The sequence below is a fragment of the Ictalurus punctatus genome, chromosome 7, assembly GCF_001660625.3.
Source record: "Ictalurus punctatus breed USDA103 chromosome 7, Coco_2.0, whole genome shotgun sequence".
Lineage (NCBI taxonomy): Eukaryota > Metazoa > Chordata > Actinopteri > Siluriformes > Ictaluridae > Ictalurus > Ictalurus punctatus.
In genome coordinates, this window is record NC_030422.2 from 23,972,052 (window position 1) to 23,997,996 (window position 25,945).

A 25,945-nucleotide genomic window follows, 5' to 3' on the forward strand; every position below is an offset into this window, starting at 1 on the left:
TAATTAAGTTAAATTATACCACATAACTGTTGAATTCTCGATTTTGATTGGCTGACAGATGTTCTGAGGTTTGAAAATATTTTTTTAGTAAATGCATAGCCAAAGTAGTCAGGTCTTGACCGCATATCTATTCCATAAAACTTCGCCAAGTTAACTGAACTAACAGAAATGTTAGCCTACTGTCCACCACAGCACACACAATTAACAACAAACAAAATGACAGAAAATTGAGATTTTCCAGACATATGTAAGGAATAATTGATGACGGACCGTTTAATTATTAGAAAAATAATGCGCATGGTAATGCAGCCACAAAGCGAAGTGGAGACTTGAGCCATTGATATGCAGTTACTGGAGAGAGGGAGAGAGAGAGAGAGAGCACACGTGATAAGCTAATGAACAAATATCAATATTTATTTATCTATTCGTTGTATTTTCTGCAGTTTTATTAAAAATGAAAATCACTGTATCTTCTGGATATTTATTTATTCTATTTTATATTATCAGCATTAAATGAAAAAATAATAATAAATACCTGTAGCCTCTCTCTCATTCTCTCTCTCTCTCTTTCCAATAAATGCATATTCGTGGCTTGTGTAACATCATGCCTATTTATAGGCTTGTCGTGATCAGGTGACGTGACAATTAAGTGCGTTGTGTGATATATAAACGACATCTGTGAACCGCCGTCAGCCTCTATTATCTCTAGTGAAGACGCAATTCACAGGCATGCTCCAGTATGACAAAGCTACGCAATGTGTCGTTTCCTGCTCAGGGAACCCAGACGTTCCCTTTCAAAAGGAACGCCATGTTGTGTTAGCTGAACGCTGTGGGAACGAGATTACCGACTCCATCATCCTGAGGGTATGGCCTGTTTAAAAAGATCCGAGCCTGGGAATGAATGTATATCCAGTCTGTAAAATCAAATTAATGCGTGTGGCGTAGACCACCCGGCAGCAGCACACACATCCTGTAAGGATACCCCGTTGGACAAAGCCTTCGAGGAGGCGACCCCCTTAGTGGAATGAGCCCAGAGGCGTAGCTAGACCATGTGCCTCATAAGTGATAGAGATTGCTTCCACTGTCCAATTAGAGATGCGCTGCCTCAACACAGCATCACCTCTACTGTCACCGCCAATGCCGACCAGCAGCTCCTCTGACTTACCCCGCTGGCCAGAGCAGTGGACGTAAGAACAGAGAGCCCTTACTGGACACAGTGGGTGCAATTTCTCTTGTTCCAGTATGATGAACGGAGGATAGCAGAAAGCCTGCAACACTACTGGCTGGGCAGCAGATGTAGGCACTTTAAGAACATAATCTGGCCTAGGATACAGGAAGGCCTTGGCTAATCCAGGGGTAAAGTCAAGGCAGGAAGGGGCAACAGAGAGCTTGTAGATCTCCTACTCGCTTGAGAGATGTCATGGCCAGTAGAAGACTACCTTTAGAGTCAGAAGCTTCTCAGAGGCTGACTCTAAGGGCTCTATTCTAATTATTATTATTTTGTGTGTGTGTGGGTTTTTTTTTTGGCTTTCCATAATGGAAGGAGGAGATGCGATGCGAGATCCAAAATCCAGCAGAGAGCCGGACCTGGAAAACAGAGCAAGAGATAGAGCAGCGCTCGTCTCCAGCTCCTCTTCCAAATCCATATGAGGTCCCCAGGACCTTGGCAGCAGCCGGCCCAGGTCCGCAAGGCGAACTGCGAGCGGAACTGCCTAATTGTAAGGCGTTCACAATGCGCACAGTCAGACCTCTCGAGGGCTTCCGTGGGGTTCTCCATCCCTAGATACTTCACACAGAAAGTGTGCGGTCCACCCCGTGATGAAAGGGGAGCAAGGCGTGACACTCTTCCTGAATTCTCTCACTCATACTTTTCTCACTTTTTTTTTAGAGGGACAGGAAAGAAAAGAGATTTTTTTTTGGAAAAGATAGAGGGAAATGAGTCTTTTTGCGAGCGTTACACAAACAACCGACATGCAGTCTTGCTAGAAGATAATAAGGCTGACGGTGCGGTTCATAGGTGTCATTTATATATCATGAGACGTGCTTAATTGCCACGTCACCTGATCACGGCAGCCTATAAACAGGCATGATGTTACACAAGCTTCAGATGCTGGTTATGCGCGAGGGCGCTTCCCACAGCCTTCAGCAAACGTAACGTGGAGTTCCCTTTGAAACAGAACACACCTGAGGTGTAATGGCATTTCCACCTTGAGGTATGTATTATTTTCTAATAATTCAATGGCTCGTCGTAAATTCCTTACTTAACTTTGGTTGATTGTGCTTATTAATTTCAGGGACTCATGTGGGGAAGAGTACAATCCAACTATATAACTGAGTACTAAAGGCTTAACAGCAACTTAATAACAGTTCTTTAAAATTTAAACTGATAATCTGCAGATATTTAACCACTGATCTACTTCTTGATAAATTAGTTCGCATTATCTATAAGAATGTACAAAAGCGGACGTTAATCAGTGTTTCTCACCTTCCTCGCTCTGCTCTCCTCCTCAATAGGAACAGTGTTGTGATTCTTGTGGTCTCCTTCAGTGCAGAACTTACACACACACGTCTGATCATCTCTACAGAACAGCTCCAGAGCTCTCTCATGTTTCTGGCATATGTAGTCCTCCAGGTTCTTCACAGGGTTTATTAGTTTGTGTTTCTTAAGTTTGGGAATATTATTATGTGGCTCTAAATGGGTTTTACAGAGAGTCAGTCCACAATCCAGACAGGATTTCAGGGCCTTCAGCTTCTCTCCAGTGCAGGCATCACAAAGAACCTCAGGTTTGTCTTGGCCACTTTTCCTCTTGAAGTGATCTGTAACCTCTCTCAGTGTTGTATTAATCTTCAGTTCAGGTCTCTTGGTGAATTTCTCTTTACATAATGGACAGTGACAGTGTTGACTCTTCTCCCAGCACTGTGTAAGGCAGCTCTTGCAGAAGTTGTGTCCACATGGAGTGGTGACTGGATCAGTGAACACATCCAGACAGATCGAACACTGCAGCTGATCTTCAGACAGGAGACTGCTGGAGTCACGAGAAACTAGAGTTTGATAGAACAAAAAAGTTACACATTGATTATAAATAGTGTAGAAATACTGTAATTAGTTTCAACCTTGTCTCTATACAGTAAACTGCATCTGTAGTGAAGCTGTGAAAATCACACACCAGAGTCTCTACACATTTTCCTGTACTGATATGAAAAAGACTTTTTATTCACACTAACTGAAGTGTAGAGGCATTTGTTGGAGTTTCATTTAATGTTTGTGTTAAAACTTCTTTGTAGAATACCTTCATGATTTATACAGTCAAGTGTATTTACAAGTGTACTGCATCTCTTTTATAAGACATAAAACACAGAACAATGTGCATTAAAAATAATCACTGACAGGGTGGTGTGAAGTCGTTTTCATCCCAGAGCTGAATATTTTTATATAAAACTGTACATGCTTGAGTGTTTTATTTCTCTTATACAGTATCACTGCAACGCTCCAACTATAACATATTTTTTAACAAAGTCACACTTTTATCAATCTGTTGTTACTTTAAATGTTGTGGAACATATGCAAAACAATTCAAAACCTTTATGTTCATTTCCAGAATGACAGATTTGAATGTACTCTGAAATCTTTTGACCTTACTGTATAATTAACTTTTTTTTTTAAAATAACACTTTGTTCTATGTTCCTGTGGAACTGATTTTGTTTTATATTGATTGTATTTAATTTTTTCACATTTCATTAAGGACTTTTATTTTGGTGTTGTCTCCTCATAGACAGGATATTGGGTAATTAATATGGGGAGAGTTGTATTGTGGAGAAGAAGAGTGCGGGGACGGAGTGGAGTTGATCCTTTCACTAGTTTTTCACTCTGAGCACAATAAAAAAGTTCAACGTCCTCGATATTTCAAGTCCATCATTATTGAAGAGTTATAATAGAACTCTTGAATGCTCGGTCACCTAAACCTACTGTACTGTTCTCACTAAATCAGGGGTCTCAAACTCCCGGCCTGCGGACCACTTCAGGCCCACCTTCCCCCTCAGTCCGGTCCACGACAGGATGTAAAAAAAATAATATAATCTGGCCTGCCAAATCTAATGATATTTTATAGCAGTTTCATGCCAATTCAGCCTACCCTTTTGAAATAATTAAAATAAAAACACAATTCTGTTTTTTAAAAATGCATTTCGTTTGTCATGGCAAAGGTCAAAGTTGGCCAAAATGCGAAGGTGCTGAAGAACAAAGATGTTGCTGTCAAAATCAAAACGTAAGGTGGATGATGAACACAGACTGTTTCAAGAAAGATGGACTACCCAGTATTTTTGTGGAGTTTAATAGAAATGCTACCTGCCAGATATTTTATGTCCAGAAAAAAAGAGCTTGTTCAACAATATAGCGCTATCGGCTAACATGGTGGCGGAGCGGATCAGCGAGTTATCAAGTGACATTTATGATCAGTCACGTGATAAAGTTAAAGCTTTCACTGCATACTCTGTGGCGCTGGATGAAAGCACAGATAAAACTGACAATGCTCAGCTCGCAATTTCATAAGGGGTATTAATGAGAAGTTCGAAGTGACAGAAGAGTTGCTAAGTTTGTGTCCAATGCACGGCCGCACCACATCCAAAGATATTTTTCAGGAGCTGTGTGACGCGTTTGAGCGTGCTTGTTTACCATGGAGCCGACTGGTAGGCATTACAACTGACGGAGGCCCATCTATGACTGGCAGAAAAAACGGACTGGTTGCGCTCGTACAAAGAAAATTAGAAGAGGAAAAAGCAGGTCCAGGTTCTGCACTGCATTATACACCAACAGGCACTGTGCAGCAAGTGCCTGAAATATGAACATGTCATGTCTGTTGTCCTGAAATGTATTAATTATATCAGATCCAGGGGTTTGCAGTATCACCAGTTCTGTGTGTGTGTGTGTGTGGGGGGGGTGGGGGGGGGGGGGGGGTGGGGGGTGGGGGGTGGAGTTCTGTCACGACTTCCCCTTTAAGCAGCATGCTGAAGAGTGTCACGATTCCCCCTTGAAGCAGCGTGCTCTAAGCGTGAATGCGCGAGCACCTGCTTTTCCGCTGTTGACCATAGTGACATTGGGACACGTGTGTTTTGTTTATGTCTGTCATGTCTCCTCCCTGTTCCGTCATTGGCTGGGAATTCACGTGGGTCCGAATTGCTCTCAGCTGCAAGCGGTTTAGACGCGGATCATGTCCGCTTGAATACCGCACGCCTCCCAGCACACGACGCGGAAGATTAAGTCGTAAGTAATAAGTAAAACCTTAGCGTTAGTCCAAGTCCAAGTCCAGTTCGCGCTGGATTATCCGCTTCCAGTTCCTCGTCCTAGTTCGTGTGTCGTTTTGTTAATCGACCTAGATTCCTGCCTTGCCCCGTGTATGCCTGTTTGCCAATTGCCTGACCTCTTGCATGATTATGGATTACGTTTTGGATCACGTTTAGGATTTGTCTGCCTGCCTGTCTCTACAAATAAACAACTGTTATCCTGCACTTGCATCCACCTTATCTCTGCTCCGTCACGATTTGTGACAGAATCTTCCGCCGAAACATGGATGCAGCAGGAGAACGGAGGAGACGCAGAACCCGGAAGTCGACGCCATCCATCCCCGCTATGGACTCCGTCCACTTCCCACAATGGACATTTATGGAGTTTCCTGATCCATTTGACGGATTTTTCGGTGCCCCAGAATATTTCCTGGTAGATTGTCAATTCTATTTCTCCAGCCTGTCAGACCCTAAGCCAGAGTAGAAGCACTGGCTCCGATTCAACAGTCCCGGTTCTTTGGACCGGCCCGTCAATGGGTGCAGCTCAAACTGGATAAGCACTGTAGGAACCTGGACAGTGTAGAACAGTTTGTGGGGGAATTCATGATGCGATTCGGGAGTCCGGAGGCGAAGGAGGAGCTAGAACAAGTTCTCAGGGGGGTAAGTCTGGAAGGCGAACCTGCCCTGCTGTTTACCCACTACTACAGGCAATGTCATGCAGAGCTCAACCCTGAGATCCAAGTCAAGCCTCAAGTCAGGAAGGTCCAAGTCAAGCCTCCAGTCCCTGATGTCCAAGTCAAGCCTCCAGTCCCTGATGTCCAAGTCAAGCCTCCCGTCCCTGATGTCCAAGTCAAGCCTCCCGTCCCTGATGTCCAAGTCAAGCCTCCCATCCCTGATGTCCAAGTCAAGCCTCCCGTCCCTGAGATCCAAGTCAAGCCTCAAGTCCCTGAGATCCAAGTCAAGCCTCCAGTCCCTGAGATCCAAGTCAAGCCTCCAGTCAGGAAGGTCCAAGTCCAAGTCAAGTCTCACGTCCCTGAGGTCCAAGCCAAGTCTCACGTCCCTGAGGTCCAAGCCAAGCCTCCAGGCTCTGAAGCCCAAGCCAAGCCTCCAGGCTCTGACGCCCAAGCCAAGCCTCGCGTCCCTGAGGTCCAAGTCAAGTCTCACGTCCCTGAGCTCACGTTCAAGCCTGCTGATCCAGTTGCCCAAGCTCTGCTAATATCTCAGCCTAATGACCAAATGCCGCGCACGCCCAAGTCTACCGACCCGGTCGCCCCAGTTCAACCCACTGACACACACAGCCAAGTTCTGCTCATGCCCCAGTCTGCTGACACGCCCAGCCAAGCTCTGCTCATGCCCCAGTCTGCCGACACGCCCAGCCAAGCTCTGCTCACACCCCAGTCTGCCGACACGCCCAGCCAAGCTCCGCTCATGCCCCAGTCTGCCAACACGCACAGCCAAGTTCCGCTCACGCCACAGTCTGCTGACACGCACAGCCAAGCTCCGCCCATGCCCAAGGTTCACCTGGTGACCTCAGAGCCTCAGTCTCCCTGTTCAGCTGTGGACGTCGCTCAGCCTCCCTGTTCAGCTGTGGACGTCGCTCGGCCTCCCTGTTCAGCTGTGGACGTCGCTCTGCCTCCCTGTTCAGCTGTGGACGTCGCTCGGCCTCCCTGTTCAGCTGTGGACGTCGCTCAGCCTTCCTGGCCCATGGCAAATATCGTTCCCCCCTTCTGCTTCGAGGAGACCCACGCTCCTCTCCCTGGCCGCACGGAGACCCACGCTCCTCTCCCTGGCCGCACGGAGACCCACGTTCCTCTCCCTGGCCGCACGGAGACCCGCGCTCCTCTCCCTGGCCTTACAGGGGACTTTGCTCTGCCTTTCAGTTCAGCTGGGGACGTCGCTCTGCCTTCCAGTTCAGCTGGGGACGTCGCTCCGCTTTCATGCTCCGACGAGGATGTCGCCCTGCTTCCCTGCTCTGCCGAGGATGTCGCTCTGCCTTCATGCTCCGCCGAGGATGTCGCTCTGCCTTCATGCTCTGCCGAAGACGTCGCTCTGCCTTCATGCTCCGCCGAGGACGTCGTTCTGCCTTCATGCTCCGACGAGGACGTCGTTCTGCCTTCATGCTACGACGAGGACGTCGCTCTGCCTTCATGCTCCGATGAGGGCGTCGCCCTGCTTCCTTGCTCCGCCGAGTACAGTGCTCTGTTTCCCTGCTCCGCCGAGGACTTCGCCCTGCCTTCACGCTCCGCCGAGGACGTCGCCCTGCCTTCCTGCTCTGACGAGGGCGTCGCCCTGCTTCCCTGCACCACCGAGGACGTCGCTCTGCCCTCATGCCCAGCTGAGGTCGTCGCTCAGCCTCCTTGTCCAGCTGAGGTCGTCGCTCAGCCTCCCTGTCCAGCTCAGGTCGTCACTCAGCCTCCCTGTCCAGCTGAGGTCGTCGCTCTGCTTCCCTACGCCGCCAAGAACACTGTGCAGTTTCCTGGCTCTGCTTTCCTGGCTCTGCTTTACTTACTAATAAGTAAAACCTTAGCGTCATAGTCATAGTCATAGTCATAGTTTAAAGTTAGTTCGCGCTGGATTATCCGCTTCCAGTTCCTCGTCCTAGTTCGTGTGTCATTTTGTTAATCGACCTAGATTCCTGCCTTGCCCCGTGTATGCCTGTTTGCCAATCGCCTGACCTCTTGCATGTTTATGGATTACGTTTTGGATCACGTTTAGGATTTGTCTGCCTGCCTGTCTCTACAAATAAACAACTGTTATCCTGCACTTGCATCCGCCTTATCTCTGCTCCGTCACGATTTGTGACAAAGAGCATGTGAATGCACGCTGCCGTGCAAGGTGCTTTTTCGTTGTTGACATTCGTGACATTTGGACACGTGCATTGGTTATGTTTTGTTATGTCTCCTCCCTGTTCCGTCATCGGCTATTGTGTCACGTGTGTCCGAATTGCCCTCGGCCGTCAGCCATTAAGAGGCTGATTATGTATGTATATATACCGCGCGCCTCCCAGCACACGGCGTGGAATATTAGAGTAGAATAGATAAGAAATTTTGATTGATATAGTGTAGTAGAGGAGAACCTTAGTATTGATTCCTTACTACAGTTAGTCATAGTCATAGTCCGTTTCATGTTAAGATTCGTTTGTTTAGTTCACGCTGGTTTCTCCGCTCCCAGTTCATAGTCATAGTTTATGTTTCATGTTTTGTATCTCGACCTGTTTTCCGTGACCAGTACATAGTTTCCTGCCTTGCCCAGTTTATGCCTGTTTGCCGATCGCCTGACCTCTTGCATGTTTTGGATTACGTTTTTGGATCACGATTTAGATTAACCTGCCTGTGTCGCTCTTAAATAAAATTGTTTCTACTGCACTTGCATCCGTCCTATCTTCCTTGCGTCATGAGACGTGACAATTTTCACCAGAAAGCAGTATTAACTCAAGAAATCTGGAAATATAAAGAATTCACAACATTAAAGTCCATAAATAAAGTTGTGTAATAAAGAGGAATGACACCAGAAAAAACTATGAACACACTAGCTGAAATGTATTTAATACTTAGTGGACAAGCCTTTGTTTTGTAATGACAGCTTCAAGACGCTTTCTGTATGAAGAAATTAATCAGTATTCAGGTGTGATTTTGGCCTATTCTTCTAAACATATTGTCTTTAAATCTTCTTCAATTGGATTCAGGTCAGGTGATTGACTGGGCCATTCTAACACCTTGATTTTTTTTCTCTGAAACCAATTGAGAGTTTCCTTTGCTGTATGCTTTGCATCGTTGTCCTGCTGGAAGGTCCACCCACGTCTCATTCTCATCATTCTGGTGGATGGCAGCAGATTCTTCTCAAGAATCTCCCGGTAAAGGGCTCCAATCACCGTGCCTTCAATTATATGAAGTCTGCCACTACCATGTGATGAAAAACAGCCCCACACCATGATGCTTCCATCTCCAAACTTCACTGTTGGTATAGTGTTTTTAGGGTGATGTGCAGTGTCATTTCTTCTCCAAACATGGTATGACAGCCAAAATGTTAAATTTTGGTCTCGTCTGAGCAGACTACACTCTCCCAGTATTTCATAGGCTTGTCCAAATGAGATGCCGCAAACTTTAAACGAGCTTCGACATGCCTTTTCTTTAGTAATGGAGTCTTGCGGGGTGCGCGAGCAGTGGAGTGCATTGCCTATTGTTTTCTCTGTGACGATCCTACCTGCTGCCTCCAAGTGTTTCTGGAGCTCTTTCTGAGTGGTCCTTGGCTCTTGGGCTACTCTTCTGACTATTCTTCTGACTCCCTGCTCAGAAATCATGCGAGGAGCTCCTGTGCGTGGCCGGCTGATGACGGAGTGATGTTGCTTCCACTTGTGGATAATGGCCCCAATGGTGTTACTGGAGGATTCACAAGTTTTGAAATACGTCTTTATCTGATTCCATCAATATGTTTCACAACAATAAGGATGCGAAGGTCTTGGGAGAGCGCTTTGTTTTTACCCATTATGAGATGTTTCTTGTGTGAAACCTTGGTAATGAAAAGCCTTTTTACAGACCATCAATTTACTAACCCAGCTATTAATTTGCACAGATAGGGAGTATAATTACTTTCTAACTACTTATGGATATCAGCTGGTTCCTTGCCTTGGAGAACTGCTTTTTCTCAGCGTGTTCAATACTTTTTTTCCTGTGTCATTCCACTTTATTACACATAACTTTATTTATGGACTTTAAAGTTGTGAATTCTTTATATTTCCAGATTTCTTAAGTTAATACTGATCTCTGGTGAAAATTTGATGTGAATAACCTCACTCGAATTATATTTACTGAAAAAATGTTGACACATTCAATACTTATTTCCCCCACTGTAGATTCTTGGAAAAAACTTCCAAGGATAAACATCAGGGTGAGTAACTGATAGAATTTCTATTTGATGTTAATTATAACAGCTTCACACGGGCTAGCTTCAGGATCACAGCACTGTCCTTGACGCATGTAACAACTCACAACTGTAAAGTGCTGTGTTTCTGAATAACCTGTGAACATCTTAACGGGACACACAGATGCACTTGGCACAGTCTGAGGGCATTCATTATAGCGTGCTTCTTAATAGATTCTGCAAAAAGGCCATTTAAATACCAAAATCATACAGGAAAGTATGGTCTTCTGCTGGGCCCCCTGTCTGACCAGGACCCTTAGAATCGTCCTAATCTCCCCCCTGCATTACGGCACACCTGTGTCACTGTAAGAAGACTTTATATCAGTACAATAACATGTTATATCTTCAATAACATAAATAGCAATAAAATAGTGTAAACAAAGTTTTTTGAGTGTAAAGCTGTTTTTTGTGCGGGACTGTGGGTCGGCTAATATTACCATCAAATCTTGCCAATTATTCATCAGTGGAAATAGTCAGCCTTTAAAAAGAAATATACAGTATAGCAAATTATTTGTCATTGTGCAACACAAATACCACATGCCAAAAGAACCTACACTGCTCGAATTGACATTTTATTAAAAGTACAGGTCCCTGGATTTTACACCCATGGAGCTGATCACAATTAATAATTACATTCCACAATCATAGGTTTTAATTTAGCTACATACATTCAGTTATGCATAAATTACTGGCAAATATAAGATTTAATCACAAAAAAAACATTGGGAAAAGAATTGATAAAATTTTTGTGAAAAGAATTGATAAAGTATTTGTAACTTTGATTTGTGGAATTAAACAGTAATTTTTAGTGGAGCTGTAGCTTAGCCATAGTACATTATTCAATTACAGATTTTGCTAAAGAATAGTGTATATTATTAGGTAACTTCTGTGTATATGTCATTAACAGGTTCAATATATAATTGTTATTATTTGTATCTTTTCTTTTCAGTTTGTAAAGAAATATACTTGAGTTACATATGGAGAGTTTTTTTTCCCCAGACTTTATTAATTATGGACGAACGTGACAGATTTCAGCGAGTATTTCATGGTGCTCATTATTATGATTTATTTAATGTCACTGTGTATGGCTGCAGAGCATCACTGAAATAAATCAATATTTAAGTATTTAAATAGCAAACAAAACATTTTGAGTCACATTTAACTATTTTTGCCCCAATTCCTCTTGTATTATTCATTTATTGTCACTTTTAACTGCATATCCAATTATTTAATTATTTAATTATATCAATAAATATTTAAACAATAAAGTCTGAAAATTCCTCCATAGTTACACGATTTGTGTCAATAGATTGTTTTCTAAGATGTTTGTGTTTTAGTGCACAAGTGTTATTCTTATATGAAAAGAGACGCATAAAGTCAACAGAAAAGAGAAACTACTTATTGAGATCATTTGCATAATTTCAGATGAACTTCCATACTAGTGACAGTCCTTCATTAAATGATGCAGCACATCCACCATGCAGCACAAGCGCTTGTGAATTAGTTGTTACTATAGAGTAATTACAACTTACAACTATGTAGTAATTTAATAAATTCAAATACAAATCATATATACGCTGTATAACTTACATGAAGCTGATTTATCCATTCTTCTCCTTCTTCCGCCTTTTGTTGGTGATGAAGATTCAGCCATTGACTTCCTCCTGTGTTTTGAATTTTTTCAGTAAGAAATCACATCATTCAGTTCACACATGTAACAGTATGAGGTGATACTGATTAGTCTGTTTGACTCAGCATGCCTGTCTGCAGTGTTAAACATAAGCAATGACACTGGAAGCATTTAGACTGTGATATAAAACACACGTAAACATTCTTCATCTTCATTACATTGTAATAAACACAGAATTTCACTGATCATTCTCACAGCTCTCAGCTCACTAACTGTATCATTCACAGTTTCTCTCTTCCTGATATGTTTGTAGAAGTGTTTCTGATATGTTTCACCCAGTGCTCAACTCTGTACTTCTAACACACACACACACACACACACAGACACACACACACACACACACACAGGTAATTCAGTTTAGCTCACACATTTGGACAAATGTAGTCATTAAGCATAAAGTATAATCGTATTTTAATTTGTATTTAAGTGTTCATGCTGGAATCAGTTCAACTCTCCACTTTTGAGCAGTTAATAAAATAAAGGAACCTTTGACTCTGTTTTTCAGCTTTGCTGTCTGGGTTGATCACTGATCATTAAATACACAGTATAAAAAACACAGTTATAATCAGTTTGTATTTCAGAGTCAGTATTTCAGCAGTGTGTTAGAGACCCTGTCTCTGTCTGATATTGTTAACATGTGCAGTTTATCCTGATAAATCACACTGACAAAACCTCTGAACTATAAAACATTCACTGAAGTACATACCTTTATTTTACTTGCCTCTTTTCAGGGAGTGAGAATTGTCTGTATTTATATTCCAGAGTCAGTGAATATCCTGCAGTTAATTTCAGAAATTAATGTGAAAATAAGGGTTTCTTCTCGATGGGAGCTAACTGCTTTTCACTTTCACTTTAGTCACTTCCTTGTTCACTTCGTAGTGTTTGATAAAGGGGCAGTTCCACATATGATGACAATGCAGTTTGTCTCCACCTCCCTAGCTTCACCTCTGCTCATGAGTCATTCAAATTGCACATGAAATAACAATAATGTTGTTTATTTCTTCTGCAGATTATTGTGATTATCGGATAAGATCGTTTTCTCCTGGGCCACGTCATTTCATCTTTGTACCAGTAGATGGCAGCATTTGGAGCAAATCGAGGATTCCTTCATTCATTCACTCATGATCACATGGATCACATGCTGGAATTATTTTATTGGTGATTAACACTTTTCGATAATCTTGTATTGTATTGTTGTTGTTGCTTTTGCAATGTTTACTTCTAAATAAAATAATTTATAATGCTTGAGTATATTTTTGTTTTAAGGAGAAACATGTTTTTGTTACACAGACATCAGCAGATGTCTACACGGACATCAGCAGATGCTTTTAATACATTTTATTATTGCATTAAATTCTACAGTAAAAAACAGCGTGAACTGAATGATGATCTTTATTAATATTTGAATTGTAATGACAAATTTCCACAATCATAATGTTAAAAAACAGACAGTAGAAATATCAGTGCTATATTTCATGTGCTGGTAGACACCCTGGAAAACTCATTTTTTAATTGAGGGAAGGATTTCCATCCAATAAATATTGCCCCAACTCATGAAAAACCTCATTCATGCAATGAGATGTAACTGAGTTAGTCCAACTTACTTTTGATCAAATAAAGTTTAAATGAAATGGATTCATTTATAAAGTGATTTTTTTATGCTGGTGGCATAGTGGTTAGCACGTTTGCCTCACACCTCCAGGGTCGGGGGTTCAATTCCCACTGTGGCCCTGTGTGTGCGGAGTGTGTCTCCCTGTGCTGTGGGGATTTCCTCCCGGTACTCTGGTTTCCTCCCCCAGTCCAAAGACATGCATGGTAGGCTGATTGGCATGTCCGAAGTGTATGTGAATGTGTATGTGAGTGTGCCCTGCAATGGACTGGCACCCTGGGTATACCCTGCCTTGTGCCCGATGCTCCCTGGGATAGGCTCCAGGTTTCCCCGTGACCCTGAAAAAAGGATAAAGCGGTATAGAAGATGGATGGATTTTTTATGCTTGTTGAACTCAAACTAAAACATCTAATTGGAAAATACATTATTAGGTAGAAATACTTCTAATTTTATACCCCTATATAGAGACAAGAGACAGAACTTTGTTCAGATGTTTTTATTTAACCCTTTTACCCCTTAGTTCCCACAGTATTATGTCCCACAACCCTATATTCCCCATAGAAACATCACGCCCACCCTGAGTTTCTGGGCCAAAATTGGCCCCAAAATCAACATTTTAATTTTAACATTTTTAGGCCTTGAAACAACTTATAATAATGAATTTGTGTAATATTACTTTGAAAATGAAGCAGTTCAGTGCTTTTACTCCACTTAGAGCGCAATTCTTAGCTAGAGAAATTATGAAAAATGCCCGCTAAAATCCTTCTACTCATTTAGAAGTACCATACGAGCATCAGCGTGGTCAATGCCTTTGAATAAATGCATTTTAGTGCCAAAAGTCAACTTTCTGGGGATAATCAGACCAGCAGGTACTGTTTTCACGAATGCACAGAAATTGGTCGCATTCCCGACAACGAAAAACAGTTTTTGATTCCTTGTGGGGGTTGTTCTTTTCCATAGAAGGATTTGTCACTATCAGTTTCGGTTTCGACATTGCCTGAACTGTCACTATCTAGAATCCTCGCTCTCGCCTGTGTAACTGTGTATGTTTTCTTTTTTTCCACTGTTTTAGATGTACCTGTGTTCACTGTAGGTGTGACTTTAGCTGGAACACGATAAGCTTTTCGCTTTGGCATTTTTAGTTAACTTCTACGATTACCCCATAAGTTTATCAACAACATTCACGCTCGGATCATCTTCATCGTAATGACGGCGTAATGACGTAATCATGTCATGACGTCATGACGTCATCAACCTTCCGGGTCAAAAAATAATAATTAAATAAGTAAGGAATCATAGCAGAGTAATGCCGGTATATCGGCCTTACGGGGATAACGTTTACACTGTAAAACCGCTATATCGGCCTTACGGGGATTAGGCATTGACGTCCAAGCCAGTATATCGTCCTTACAGGAATAGGTCAAAGACGGGCAAGCAGTTTTTTCGGCCTTACAGGAATAGGTCAAAGACGGGCAAGCTGGTTTTTCGGCCTTATGGGGTTAAAACACATAAATAAAACAGGTAAAACTGTTGGCACTACAGTTATTTACCTTCAAACAACCATAATATTAGTAACAGCAATTACTGTAGACATAAGGAAAAAGTGGGTGCTTGCAAATGGGTGGGTGCTTGCAGACATAAGCAAAATGTGGGTTCCTGCAAATGTCATTTCTCACATTTACAAAATCAGGTGATTATATTCACCCATCAGTGTAAATATCTCTTTATGTATAGCGACTAGGGATGTCACGAGAACCGATACTTCGGCACCAAGTCGGTACCAACATTTTTAAAATGTGACGGTACTTGTTCTTCTGCAGTAGCATGGGTACCGTTGGTAATGAAGGTACCGTGGGTGCAATTCTTCCGGAACTGATGGGGGTACCAAATATGCGTAAGTGTTTTAGTCGGTCCACAAGTGGTAAAGAAGAAGAAGAATGCCTACAAGCACACGGGAAAAACTACAGAAGATGGCGAAGTTTAGCTCCACCCCGACTCGTTGAGAGGAAAGGTGGTAGGAGTTAAATATGGAAATACTTCGCATTCCAGGCAGATGACAGCAAACATATAATTGATGCTCTGAAGCCAGTGTGCAACCGATGCAATCGTTCATTTCACACAAAGCGAGGAAACACCTGGAATTTGGCAAAGCACCTGAAAGATGAGCCCTATATTATGCTTGTTTGAAGCAGCTGGCATTGTGGCCGTGAAAGCAGCTAACGTTATGCTCCATGTAATGTTTGCGATAGCTATTTATTTGCTAGCGACACTAATGCATTGCAATGTTATAAACTACCTCCGAATGGGCCACCATGCATCGCCATTCAGCCCGTGTCCTGTCAGCTAAATGTAGCCTAATGTCACTAATAATTATTCAAATTTTAATGCTTTTAAAAAATCTTTTTGGCCTGCCACCATATCAGTGAATTTAAACTAATGCTTGCAGTCAGCGTATAAGGTGTGTGTGTGTGTGTGTGTGTGTGTGTGTGTGTGTGTGTGTGTGTGTGTGTGTGTTTAGGAGTGCACCTTAGCACATGTAGCCTCCACTGTTTTATTAGTCATTGTCAGACAGTATTTAATAACTAAAATACCCCCCTTTGCCAGTATCAGCCAGAGGACGATGCCCTCCAGGAGAGTTTTACTTTTATTTTTTAAATTTAATTTTTATGCTACACCATGGCATTGACTTTGGTGTCGAGTATCATGTACTTTTGGTGGTATCGGGACTGACTACTAGATTTTTGGTATCGTGACATAGAGACAGAAGAACACTGTTACAGAATGTTCACTCTGTATGGCCGCCCATGAATGTAAACGATTCTATAAAGACAAAAGATATTAATATTAGATAAAGCAATTATTGTAGACATAAGCAAAAAGTGGGAGCTTCCTGCAAATGTCATTTCTCACATTTACAATATCAGGTGATTACTATGTTCACCCATCAATGTAAATCTCTTTTAATGTACAGAGACAAAAGAAAGATATTCCAGAATGATCATTCTGTGTGGCCACCCATAAATGTAAACGTCTCTATGTATAAAGATAATGAGGTGTAATCACTGTCTGAAGGTTTAGTGTAGTTACTGTGTTTATTTGTGAAGATACTGATGAATGAAAACATGGTGAACCTCACTTTCAGCTTGGGTTTCATTCTTTCAGAATGTACAAAGCAAATCGAAATCACTATTTTTAAAAAACCTTTCCATGAATTTTGTGCCATCTGGCTATCTCTATGGTCCCACATGGATGGATCATCTCTATATATGGTCCTGCATGGATAGATCATAGAGATGCCTGTACAATCCGACCTTTCGGCAAGAAAGGTCATTCATTTCTCGAATGTTGAGAATTCATAAAGTCACAATCACTAGGGAATGCTAAAGGACTCAGCTACCCAGCACTTAACCAAGTCTCAGTCATAAAGAGAAAGTCCAATCCCTTAACTGAAATAAAATCATTGATTAAAAAAGTCCTGTTGAGGAGAGATCTTTCGTTTATCAAGACCATCTTCAAGGTAGTAAATTCCTTCAATGGAAAACCACATGGTTGAGATGACAAAAGAGGAACATAACCCAGAGAATGATGGTTTGCAGGATTCAGCACTCTCCTACGAACAGGGCCGGAGTGGGACTCATTTTCAGCCCTGGAGTTTCATGCCTTAGACCAGGACACTTTAGTTCACGACTGACTATATTAAAATAATGTAATTAAAACAAAAATATCATCATATCCAATTCAGTGCAATACAGTAGCCTAAGTGTTGCTTCACAGTGAAGATTTATTTAACAACAGTATTCTTTACAACAACACAAGGTAATGTTTAACAGTATCAGAATCTATTTTCTGTAAAAAAAAAAAAAGTGTTAATAAATATTGTCGCGACGGGCAGAGATCCGGCGCACACAAGAGGGAAAACGCTCCTTCTCCAACTGCCGCACCGGCACGACGTGGGCAGCTTCCTGCCGAACATTCCGCCAGCCGGAAGGACCGCCGCGGCAGGGCGGGACTGACGCGACTCCGGCCGGCGATTGGCGGATCCAACGGGGAAGTCCCACCACTCAGGCGACGGCGGAGGAGGATAAAAGGGCGCGCTTCCGGCTGGGAAGCGGAAGAGAATATCGTAGCGTCAAGACGGACTCCGAGGCACAAGCGCGGACGAGACCGCCGGATAGTGAGAGTCGCACACACGGAGGACGCCGGCCCGGGAAAACCCCCGCCCTGCCTCGGGAATCCCGCCTCCGCCACGAGTAGACTCCGCCGGCCGTCACGCCTTCACAAAACCCCGCACTCATCCACTTATAACCCATTCACCTCACCCTAGCCACAATAAACCACCGCTTGCAACCATCCTTCTGTCTCCTGTGGGTCTGTACGCCACCCTTCCCCGGGCTAATTCCTCACAACTGGTGGAGAATGCGGGCATAGTACAGACCCGCCTACCACACAAAAAAAATAATAAATAAAAAAAATAAAAAATGCAACACCTGCTGGAGACCAGCCTCCAGCAGCACGCCGTGACACAGCAGCTCGCCGAAAGCCTTCAGGTCGCCACACAGACACTGATCGCCATGAGGACTGAGACCCCCGCCGCCTCCATGCCTCTCCCCGACGCAACCAGCGAGATCCGCCGCCTACTACCCCCCCTTGGCCCCGAAGAGGACCTCGAGGCGTACTTCGAGACCTTCGAGAGTATCGCCCGCCGGGAGGGGTGGGACTGTGACGACTGGCCCCGTGCCCTTGGTCCCCTGCTCACGGGAGAGGCCCGAACAGCCTACTATGCCCTCGAGCCGGAGGAGGCCACGGACTACCGGGCAATGAAGGAGGGAGTCCTGGCGTGGTGTGGCCGAACCCCTGGCCAGGCAGCTACTGAATTCCATCGTTGGGTTTATCGATCAGGTGCCCGACCACGTTGCCAGATGAACGCCCTCATCCGGATCACCAAACGATGGCTCCGACCGGATCGGCATACCGCCTCGGAGGTGGCGGAGAAGGTGGCGGTCGACCGTTTCCTGAGAGCGCTACCCCGGGCAGAGAGACAGGCCGTGGGGGCCCATGCCCCAACTACGCCCCAGGAACTCCTGACTGCCCTGGAGCGAACCTTGGCCACCCTGGAGCTCGACTCCGGGGAGCAGCAGCACCTCGATCGGCCCCTCGGTGCCCAGGGCCCCCGGTCTGACCGCCAGACCCGGCCCCGCATCTGGAGGAACCCCCAGAGGGCGCCCACTTGTGAACACCCCCGAGACGAGCCCATGCCTACAGAGCCAGAGAGGGAAGCCGCCCGGCTGCTTACAAAACCATGGCTGGCAGGCTGCGCCCTCCATCAGCAGCAACCGCCGGAGGCGCCCTCCGTGACGGTGTGGGTCGAAGGGAGACCGGTAACCGCCCTACTGGACACCGGGAGCACGGTGACCCTTGCCCAACCCTCCATCCTGCCTGAGGGGCGCCGCCCAAGCGGGACGCTTACCGTGACATGCGTCCATGGGGACACCTGGGAGGTCCCCTCAGCTGAGGTCCAGATCCGGAGCGAAGCCGGCACCTGGCCCCTCCAGGTCGGAATCATCCCCGAACTCCCCGTGCCCCTCCTCCTGGGACGAGACTGGCCAGGATTCCGGGTGGTACCGAGAGCCGAGACCCGGAGACCGCGGCGGCGGGGGAAGGGGATCCCAACCTGGCCGGCCTACCTGGCCCAGGACGATGGAGAGGCCACCTCAGAAGGTAAGACCCCCAAAACTACTAACCCTCTGTCGTCTGTCTTTCCCCAGGTAAACCGGGAGGGGAAGTTCGGCCGGGAGCAGAAGGAGGACGACCGGCTGAAGCACTGCTGGGCCCAGGTACGGGTGATAGAGGGGGTCGACCAGAGCCCAGACCTGATGCTCCCCACATCGTACTTCCTCGTCCGAGGGGGGCTCCTGTACCAACGGGCCTGCCGCCGCGGGGAGCAGGTGGACTTACTGGTGGTGCCCCGAGCCAAGACAGCCGTCTTATTACACCTAGCCCACACCCATCCCCTCGGCGGCCACCTGGGGGCCCGAAATACCCTGGAGAAACTGCGGGACCGCTTCATGTGGCCCGGGATGGACGCGGAGGTCCGGGCCTTTAGGCAACAGTGCCCGCAGTGCCAACGCACGGCCCCGCAGAGGCCCCCGCCGGCGCCCCTGATACCCCTGCCCATCATCGGCGTCCCGTTTGAGCGAGTGGGCATGGATCTCGTGGGGCCCCTACCCAAGTCTGCCCGGGGCCATGAATACATCCTGGTCCTGGTCGACTACGCCACTCGGTACCCTGAGGCGGTGCCGCTCCGCAAGGCCACCTCACAAAACATCGCCAGGGAGCTGGTACTCCTCTTCAGTCGAGTGGGGATCCCCAAGGACGTGTTGACCGACCAAGGTACGCCTTTTGTCTCGAAGCTAATGGCGGATTTGTGTCGTATGTTATAGGTGAAGCACCTCCGGACGTCCGTCTACCACCCCCAAACCGACGGACTTGTTGAGAGGTTCAATCAGACCCTCAAGCGGATGCTGCGCCGGGTGGTGGACGAGGAGGGGAGGAACTGGGACCTCCTCCTCCCCTACGTACTCTTCGCCGTTCGGGAGTGCCCCCAGGCGTCCACGGGCTTCACGCCCTTCGAGCTCCTGTTCGGGCGGCGGCCGCGGGGATTGTTGGATGTAGCCCGCGACGCCTGGGAAGAGCAACCATCCCCCTTCCGCTCCGTCGTCGAGTACGTGCAGGACATGCAAGCAAGGATTGACAGGGTGGGCCCCATCGTCCGGGAGCACATGCTGGCGGCGCAGGAGGAGCAGAAGAAGGTATACAACCACCCCGCACAGCCCCGGGAATTCCAGCCGGGGGACCGGGTCCTCCTGTTAGTGCCCAGCAGCGCCTGCAAGTTCCTCGCCCGGTGGCAAGGTCCATACACTGTCCTCGAGCGCCGGGGCCCAGTCAACTACCGCCTACAGCAGCCCGGTAAGCCGAAGGACGGGAAGCTATACCATGTAAACCTGCTGAAAAAGTGGGTGGAACCAACCCCGGTGGTGTCGGCGTTCGCAGCTCAGGACTCGGACCGGGGCAAGGGTACCTTGGTCGGCTTCGGGGAGGACCTCACCCCCACCCAAAGACAGGAGCTTACCGAGCTGATTGACCAGTTTGCAGATGTGTTTTCGGCTTCCCCGGGAATGACTCAGCTGGTCCAGCATGAAATCAAGACTCCTCCCGGTGTAGTGGTGAGGCAAAGGCCATACCGTGTCCCCGAGGCCCGGCGCCAGGCCATCGAGGAGGAAGTCAGTCGCATGCTGCGGGACCACATCATCGAGGAGTCCAGCAGCCCCTGGTCCAGCCCCATCGTCGTCGTGCCGAAGCCGGATGGAAGCATGAGGCTATGCAATGACTTCCGGAGGCTGAACCAGGTGTCGGAGTTTGACAGCTACCCCCTCCCCAGAGTGGACGACCTGATCGAGAGGCTGGGGAGAGCCCGATTCATATCGACCCTGGACCTCACCAAAGGCTATTGGCAAGTGGCGCTCGCACCGAAGGCAAGGCCCAAGACAGCCTTTAGCACGGCCACCGGCCACTGGCAGTACCGGGTTCTCCCCTTCGGGCTGCACGGGGCACCCGCCACGTTCCAGCGGCTAATGGACATCCTCCTGCGACCCCACCGACAGTTTGCCGCGGCCTACCTGGACGACGTGGTCATACACTCCTCCACCTGGGCTGACCACCTGTTCCACCTCAGGGAGGTCCTGAAAGCCCTCCGGGAGGCCGGCCTGACGGCGAACCCAAAGAAATGCCACCTAGGGCTGACGGAAGCCCAGTACCTGGGATACCGCATCGGACGGGGAATGCTGAAGCCCCAACAAAAAAAGATTGAGGCTGTGAAGGACTACCCACGTCCGACGTCGAAAAAACAGGTACGTGCCTTCTTGGGATTGGCGGGCTACTACCGCAGGTTCGTGCCTAACTTTTCTGCTGTAGCCTCTCCCCTCTCAGACCTTACAAAGAAGGGCCAGCCAGACGAGGTGAGGTGGACAGCCGATGCAGAAAGGGCCTTCCAGGCCCTAAAAGAGGCCCTCACCAGCGCGCCGATACTCCGCAACCCGGACTTTGACCTCCCGTTCACTGTACATACTGATGCTTCCGAGACCGGGCTGGGCGCCGTCCTCTCCCAGACCTTCGACGGGGAAGAACACCCAGTCCTCTACATCAGCCGGAAGCTGTCCCCGGCCGAGAGGAAGTATGCGGCGGTCGAGCGGGAGGCACTAGCAATAAAATGGGCCATCGAGGAGCTGCGATACTATCTGGCGGGCAGGCACTTCATCCTCATAACAGACCACGCCCCCCCTGCAGTGGATGGCCAAGGCGAAGGACACCAACGCCCGGGTAACCCGCTGGTTCCTCGCCTTACAAGACTTCTCCTTTCAGGTTAAGCACCGGGCGGGGGCCCAGCATGGTAACGCGGATGGGCTCTCACGACGAGACGCCCTCTGGGCCCACCACCGAGCGGCAGTAGGCTCGGAGCTGAGGGGGGGGTACTGTCGCGACGGGCAGAGATCCGGCACACACAAGAGGGAAAACGCTCCTTCTCCAACTGCCGCACCGGCACGACGTGGGCAGCTTCCTGCCGAACATTCCGCCAGCCGGAAGGACCGCCGCAGCAGGGCGGGACTGACGCGACTCCGGCCGGCGATTGGCGGATCCAACGGGGAAGTCCCACCACTCAGGCGACGGCGGAGGAGGATAAAAGGGCGCGCTTCCGGCTGGGAAGCGGAAGAGAATATCGTAGCGTCAAGACGGACTCCGAGGCACAAGCGCGGACGAGACCGCCGGATAGTGAGAGTCGCACACACGGAGGACGCCGGCCCGGGAAAACCCCCGCCCTGCCTCGGGAATCCCGCCTCCGCCACGAGTAGACTCCGCCGGCCGTCACGCCTTCACAAAACCCCGCACTCATCCACTTATAACCCATTCACCTCACCCTAGCCACAATAAACCACCGCTTGCAACCATCCTTCTGTCTCCTGTGGGTCTGTACGCCGCCCTTCCCCGGGCTAATTCCTCACAATATCTAAACCTTGAAATGAAAAAATATCAAATAAAAAAATAAAATAAAAAATAAATAAATTAAATAATAAAGAACTAAATAAAATGTATTGCACTTTTTAATGACACCATCATCTCTTTTTCCTTTGCATAAGTTAAAGAAACGGCTGCTTTACAACTTCAACACAAATATTACAAACATTAGTTAAAGGGTAAATCTCCAGCACTATTCTTTAAAACATCACAATGTCCTTTTCTGCTATATCTGAATATATATTCTGTGCAAAATTGTTCACAGATATCCAATCCTTACACACAAATAAAGAATAAAACAAGTATTGCACTGTTCTCTGCAAGAATTATTTTCACAGTATAACTTTCCAATGACAGCTTCATGTCTTTTTCCTCTGCATAAGTGTAGCTTCAAGGAAACATGGCCAACCCTAAAACATTAATAAATGCCTGAGCAATGCACTGGTCTCTTCAACTTTGTTTATCAAAGTGTCATTGTCCAAAGACATGAGAATTTCTTTCTCAGTGCACATGCCTCAAGGTTCTTCTGGGTTAAAGTGCTCATGACAATATTTTGTTTAAATACCACTTCTGGGTGTACGTTTTCTTAGTTTATGGCAACAAAGTATCATATTAAGAGCGTTATATCACGTGTAATGTCTGCGATGGTATGATGCAACGCCATGTGGTGCAAGGCTATTTATTTATTTATTTTCCTTTGCTAGTTCACGATGTTATTCAATTTAAAATGTGTTCTTATGTGATTTGTTACTTTCTGTTGTTTTATACAGTGTTCATTTAAAATGTTGGGAGTTTCAACTCCTGGAAATTGAAGGTATTGTGCGGTGCAGGAGTTCATAATTTTGTGAGTGTTATTTCATTTTTATTTGTTTCAAATGATATAAGTGGGCAAGATGAAGAACATATTCATTTGTTTTCTTTTTCTTTTATAAAATTAGCCCACTGCTGTATTGTCAGTTGTAAAACTTGTTAGCAACACTATAGTCAAATCACTTATCAGATCATTCACCGAATAAATGTAAATCTAAAGAACCCTTTCAATGTGTTCCTGGTGGTAAACCCAAATCCACGGTCACACTTATATTCACTCAATGAGCAATAGAGGCTGCTACTGCTGAAGGGAAGGCTTTGGGGGGGCCCTTTAGTTACAAAAAAGTTTGTCTGAAGGTTGTTTTGTGATCATTTCTGTAACCTGCAGTAAAATTGCAGTAACTTGATTTAAAAAAAAAGATTGTTCATTAAGTAAATTGAAATGTTATGGTGAAATGCCATTCAACACAATTGTTTCCTCGTGTTTCAAACATGTTGTATCGTAGTGCACTAAGTCATAACTGCATAGACACTGTCATGTCCTTGTCCACTCGGTTATCTTCATGTTTAATCAAAACAAACAAAGGATTCCTATAAGTAATTAAAACATACAATGTATTCTTGGCATTATTGTGTCCTTCCTTATACATTATAACAATACAACGAATATTTATTGAAAGCATGGACTAAATCTGGTCACATTGTGTGTTTAGTCTGAATAGACGGTTTTCTTTCCCAATCTCTTACTGAGCTCGATATCACTTCACTGCCAAACAGATTAAACTCTTCTCTAGCTGTAATACACAGGGGGAGCCACATTTCTCAGTGCTCCAGTTAAACCTGTTCCCCAGTGATGCCACTTTAAACTAATTAAACTAACTAAGTGTGATGATGAGTTGAGTTGATAAGCACAGACACATTACTAGCATTGCTGTAGGATTTTAATCATATATCAGTTGGCATGTACTGTGTTCTTAATTATAAAAGCATGTGGATGAAACTTGTAGAGTTCAGAGGAGAGAGAGAGACAGATTACCATCATCACTGTTGTAGTTCAAAGCAATTTCAGCTGTAATATACTGTAATATATGGAGGAAAACCTCCTTTCTACAAGCACCAGGTAACCCAGTTTCCTCATGGACTACGTGATTTCACCTTTGTACAAGCAGATGTCAGAATTTAGTGCAGAGAGAAGATTCATTTATTCAATCATTTCTTTGTATTTTTAAGAACACAACAACCCTGACACATTTATTTCTAAATAAAGAGTGGAAAACATTTTCAGAAAACAAATTTCTTAAACATAGGATGACAGAAGGAAGCTCATAAATATTCCTGAAGGAAGCGCTACCTGATTGGTCGGTGTAGGGCTGCACGATTATGACACAGATAGAAGAATAGAAATTAGCGCAGATAGAGATTCATTTATTCATTCATTTATTTTTCTTTTTTTTTTTTTAAAGAACACAATAACCTTTGTTAAAAAAATAGTAAGGATAGAGTTTGTCAGTGAAAGACTGACCAGTGAAAGAGTAGATATGAGAGCTGGACTTCACATCATAAAAGGAGACCAGACCCTCCAGACCAGACCCTCCTCATAATCCACAAACACCCCCACCTTCTCCACCTTCTCTCTCAGTGTGAGGGGGACAGCGGGATCAGCACAAGCCTTATACTGATTCTCATTCCTCAGTATCACAGTCCAGAATCCATCCTGAGGAGTCAGTGTAATCTCCCCCTTCCTGTTAATGTTCTCTCTCGCGACTCCTAATGTCCACTCAGTTTTCCCTCTGACCTGCACCTCATAATACAATCTCCCTGAGGAGAAACTCTGCTTTCCCAGAACCATAACACCTGTATTAAACCTCTGTGGTGTATCAGGGAGATCCTGTCGTGTGTCTCCATGTGTCACTTGTTTTCCATCAGCAGACAGGATGAGATATGGATGAGCTGTATCAGGATCCAGAGTCACATCCACTGAGAGAAACACACAGACTGTCACCATCCGTGGGTTGAGCCAGAAGCAGATGCAGATGCAGATGCAGATAGACATTTATTTAAAGAAACGCACTAAGAAACAAATACACTATGACAACCTTGAAACACACTGTGGCAAGAAACAAACATCGAGACATGAACAACGGGAGTCTAAGACAACAAAAGACAATGAATCAGTGCAGACAATGGCTATATATACACATGAGTGCTCATTAACCAAACCGTGAATCAGATGCAGGTGGTCATGTGACATGTAGTGCAGTGGCTGATGGGAAGTGGAGTCCAGAGCTTCCTGATACGTGACACAGACTTTTGTGAGTTTGCAGATAAAAAATAATAAATCATCATCAGTGGATCAGATTCATTAGGATTTATAAGAGGATTTGTAGAAGATTAAAGAATGAAACATTTTAAATGATCTCTTATAAAAAGAGAAAACTTGTACAGTTGATGGTAGGAGTCTGTCAAAGATGAGAAATATAAAATGTTTTCCTTCTGAAACTTTAGTCATTTATTTCTGTTTGTAAGTTTTGCTGTTCAGGAAAAACATGGAGTCACAGAAGAAAAA

General features: G+C 45.7%; 2 protein-coding genes and 1 long non-coding RNA gene across 5 annotated transcripts in view; 1 reads left to right on the forward strand and 2 right to left on the reverse strand.

The window, feature by feature from the left end:
- Nucleotides 1-25,945, reverse strand: part of LOC108267932 (E3 ubiquitin-protein ligase TRIM39) — a 110,004-nt gene that overhangs the window by 67,924 nt on the left and 16,135 nt on the right. Inside the window, exon 1 of one of the 3 annotated variants that reach the window (XM_053681922.1) lies at nt 12,598-12,778. The exons of the other annotated variants lie outside the window; for them this stretch is intronic. The gene's annotated coding sequence lies outside the window, so the exon portion shown is untranslated. Of the gene's footprint in view, nt 1-12,597; nt 12,779-25,945 lie in introns of those variants that run through there. 3 annotated transcript variants of the gene reach the window in all.
- LOC108267935 (E3 ubiquitin-protein ligase TRIM39) overlaps nt 1-25,945 on the reverse strand; it is a 66,606-nt gene that overhangs the window by 2,386 nt on the left and 38,275 nt on the right. Inside the window, exons 2-3 of the mRNA XM_053681950.1 lie at nt 11,792-11,865; nt 2,486-3,042 (exon numbers count right to left, since the gene is read on the reverse strand). Coding sequence (XP_053537925.1) covers nt 2,486-3,042; nt 11,792-11,865 — 631 coding nt within the window. The remainder of the gene's footprint in view (nt 1-2,485; nt 3,043-11,791; nt 11,866-25,945) is intronic.
- On the forward strand, nt 21,522-22,504 carry LOC128633127 (uncharacterized). Its single transcript, XR_008396778.1, has 2 exons — nt 21,522-22,025; nt 22,348-22,504. It is a non-coding gene; the product is annotated as an uncharacterized LOC128633127 (long non-coding RNA).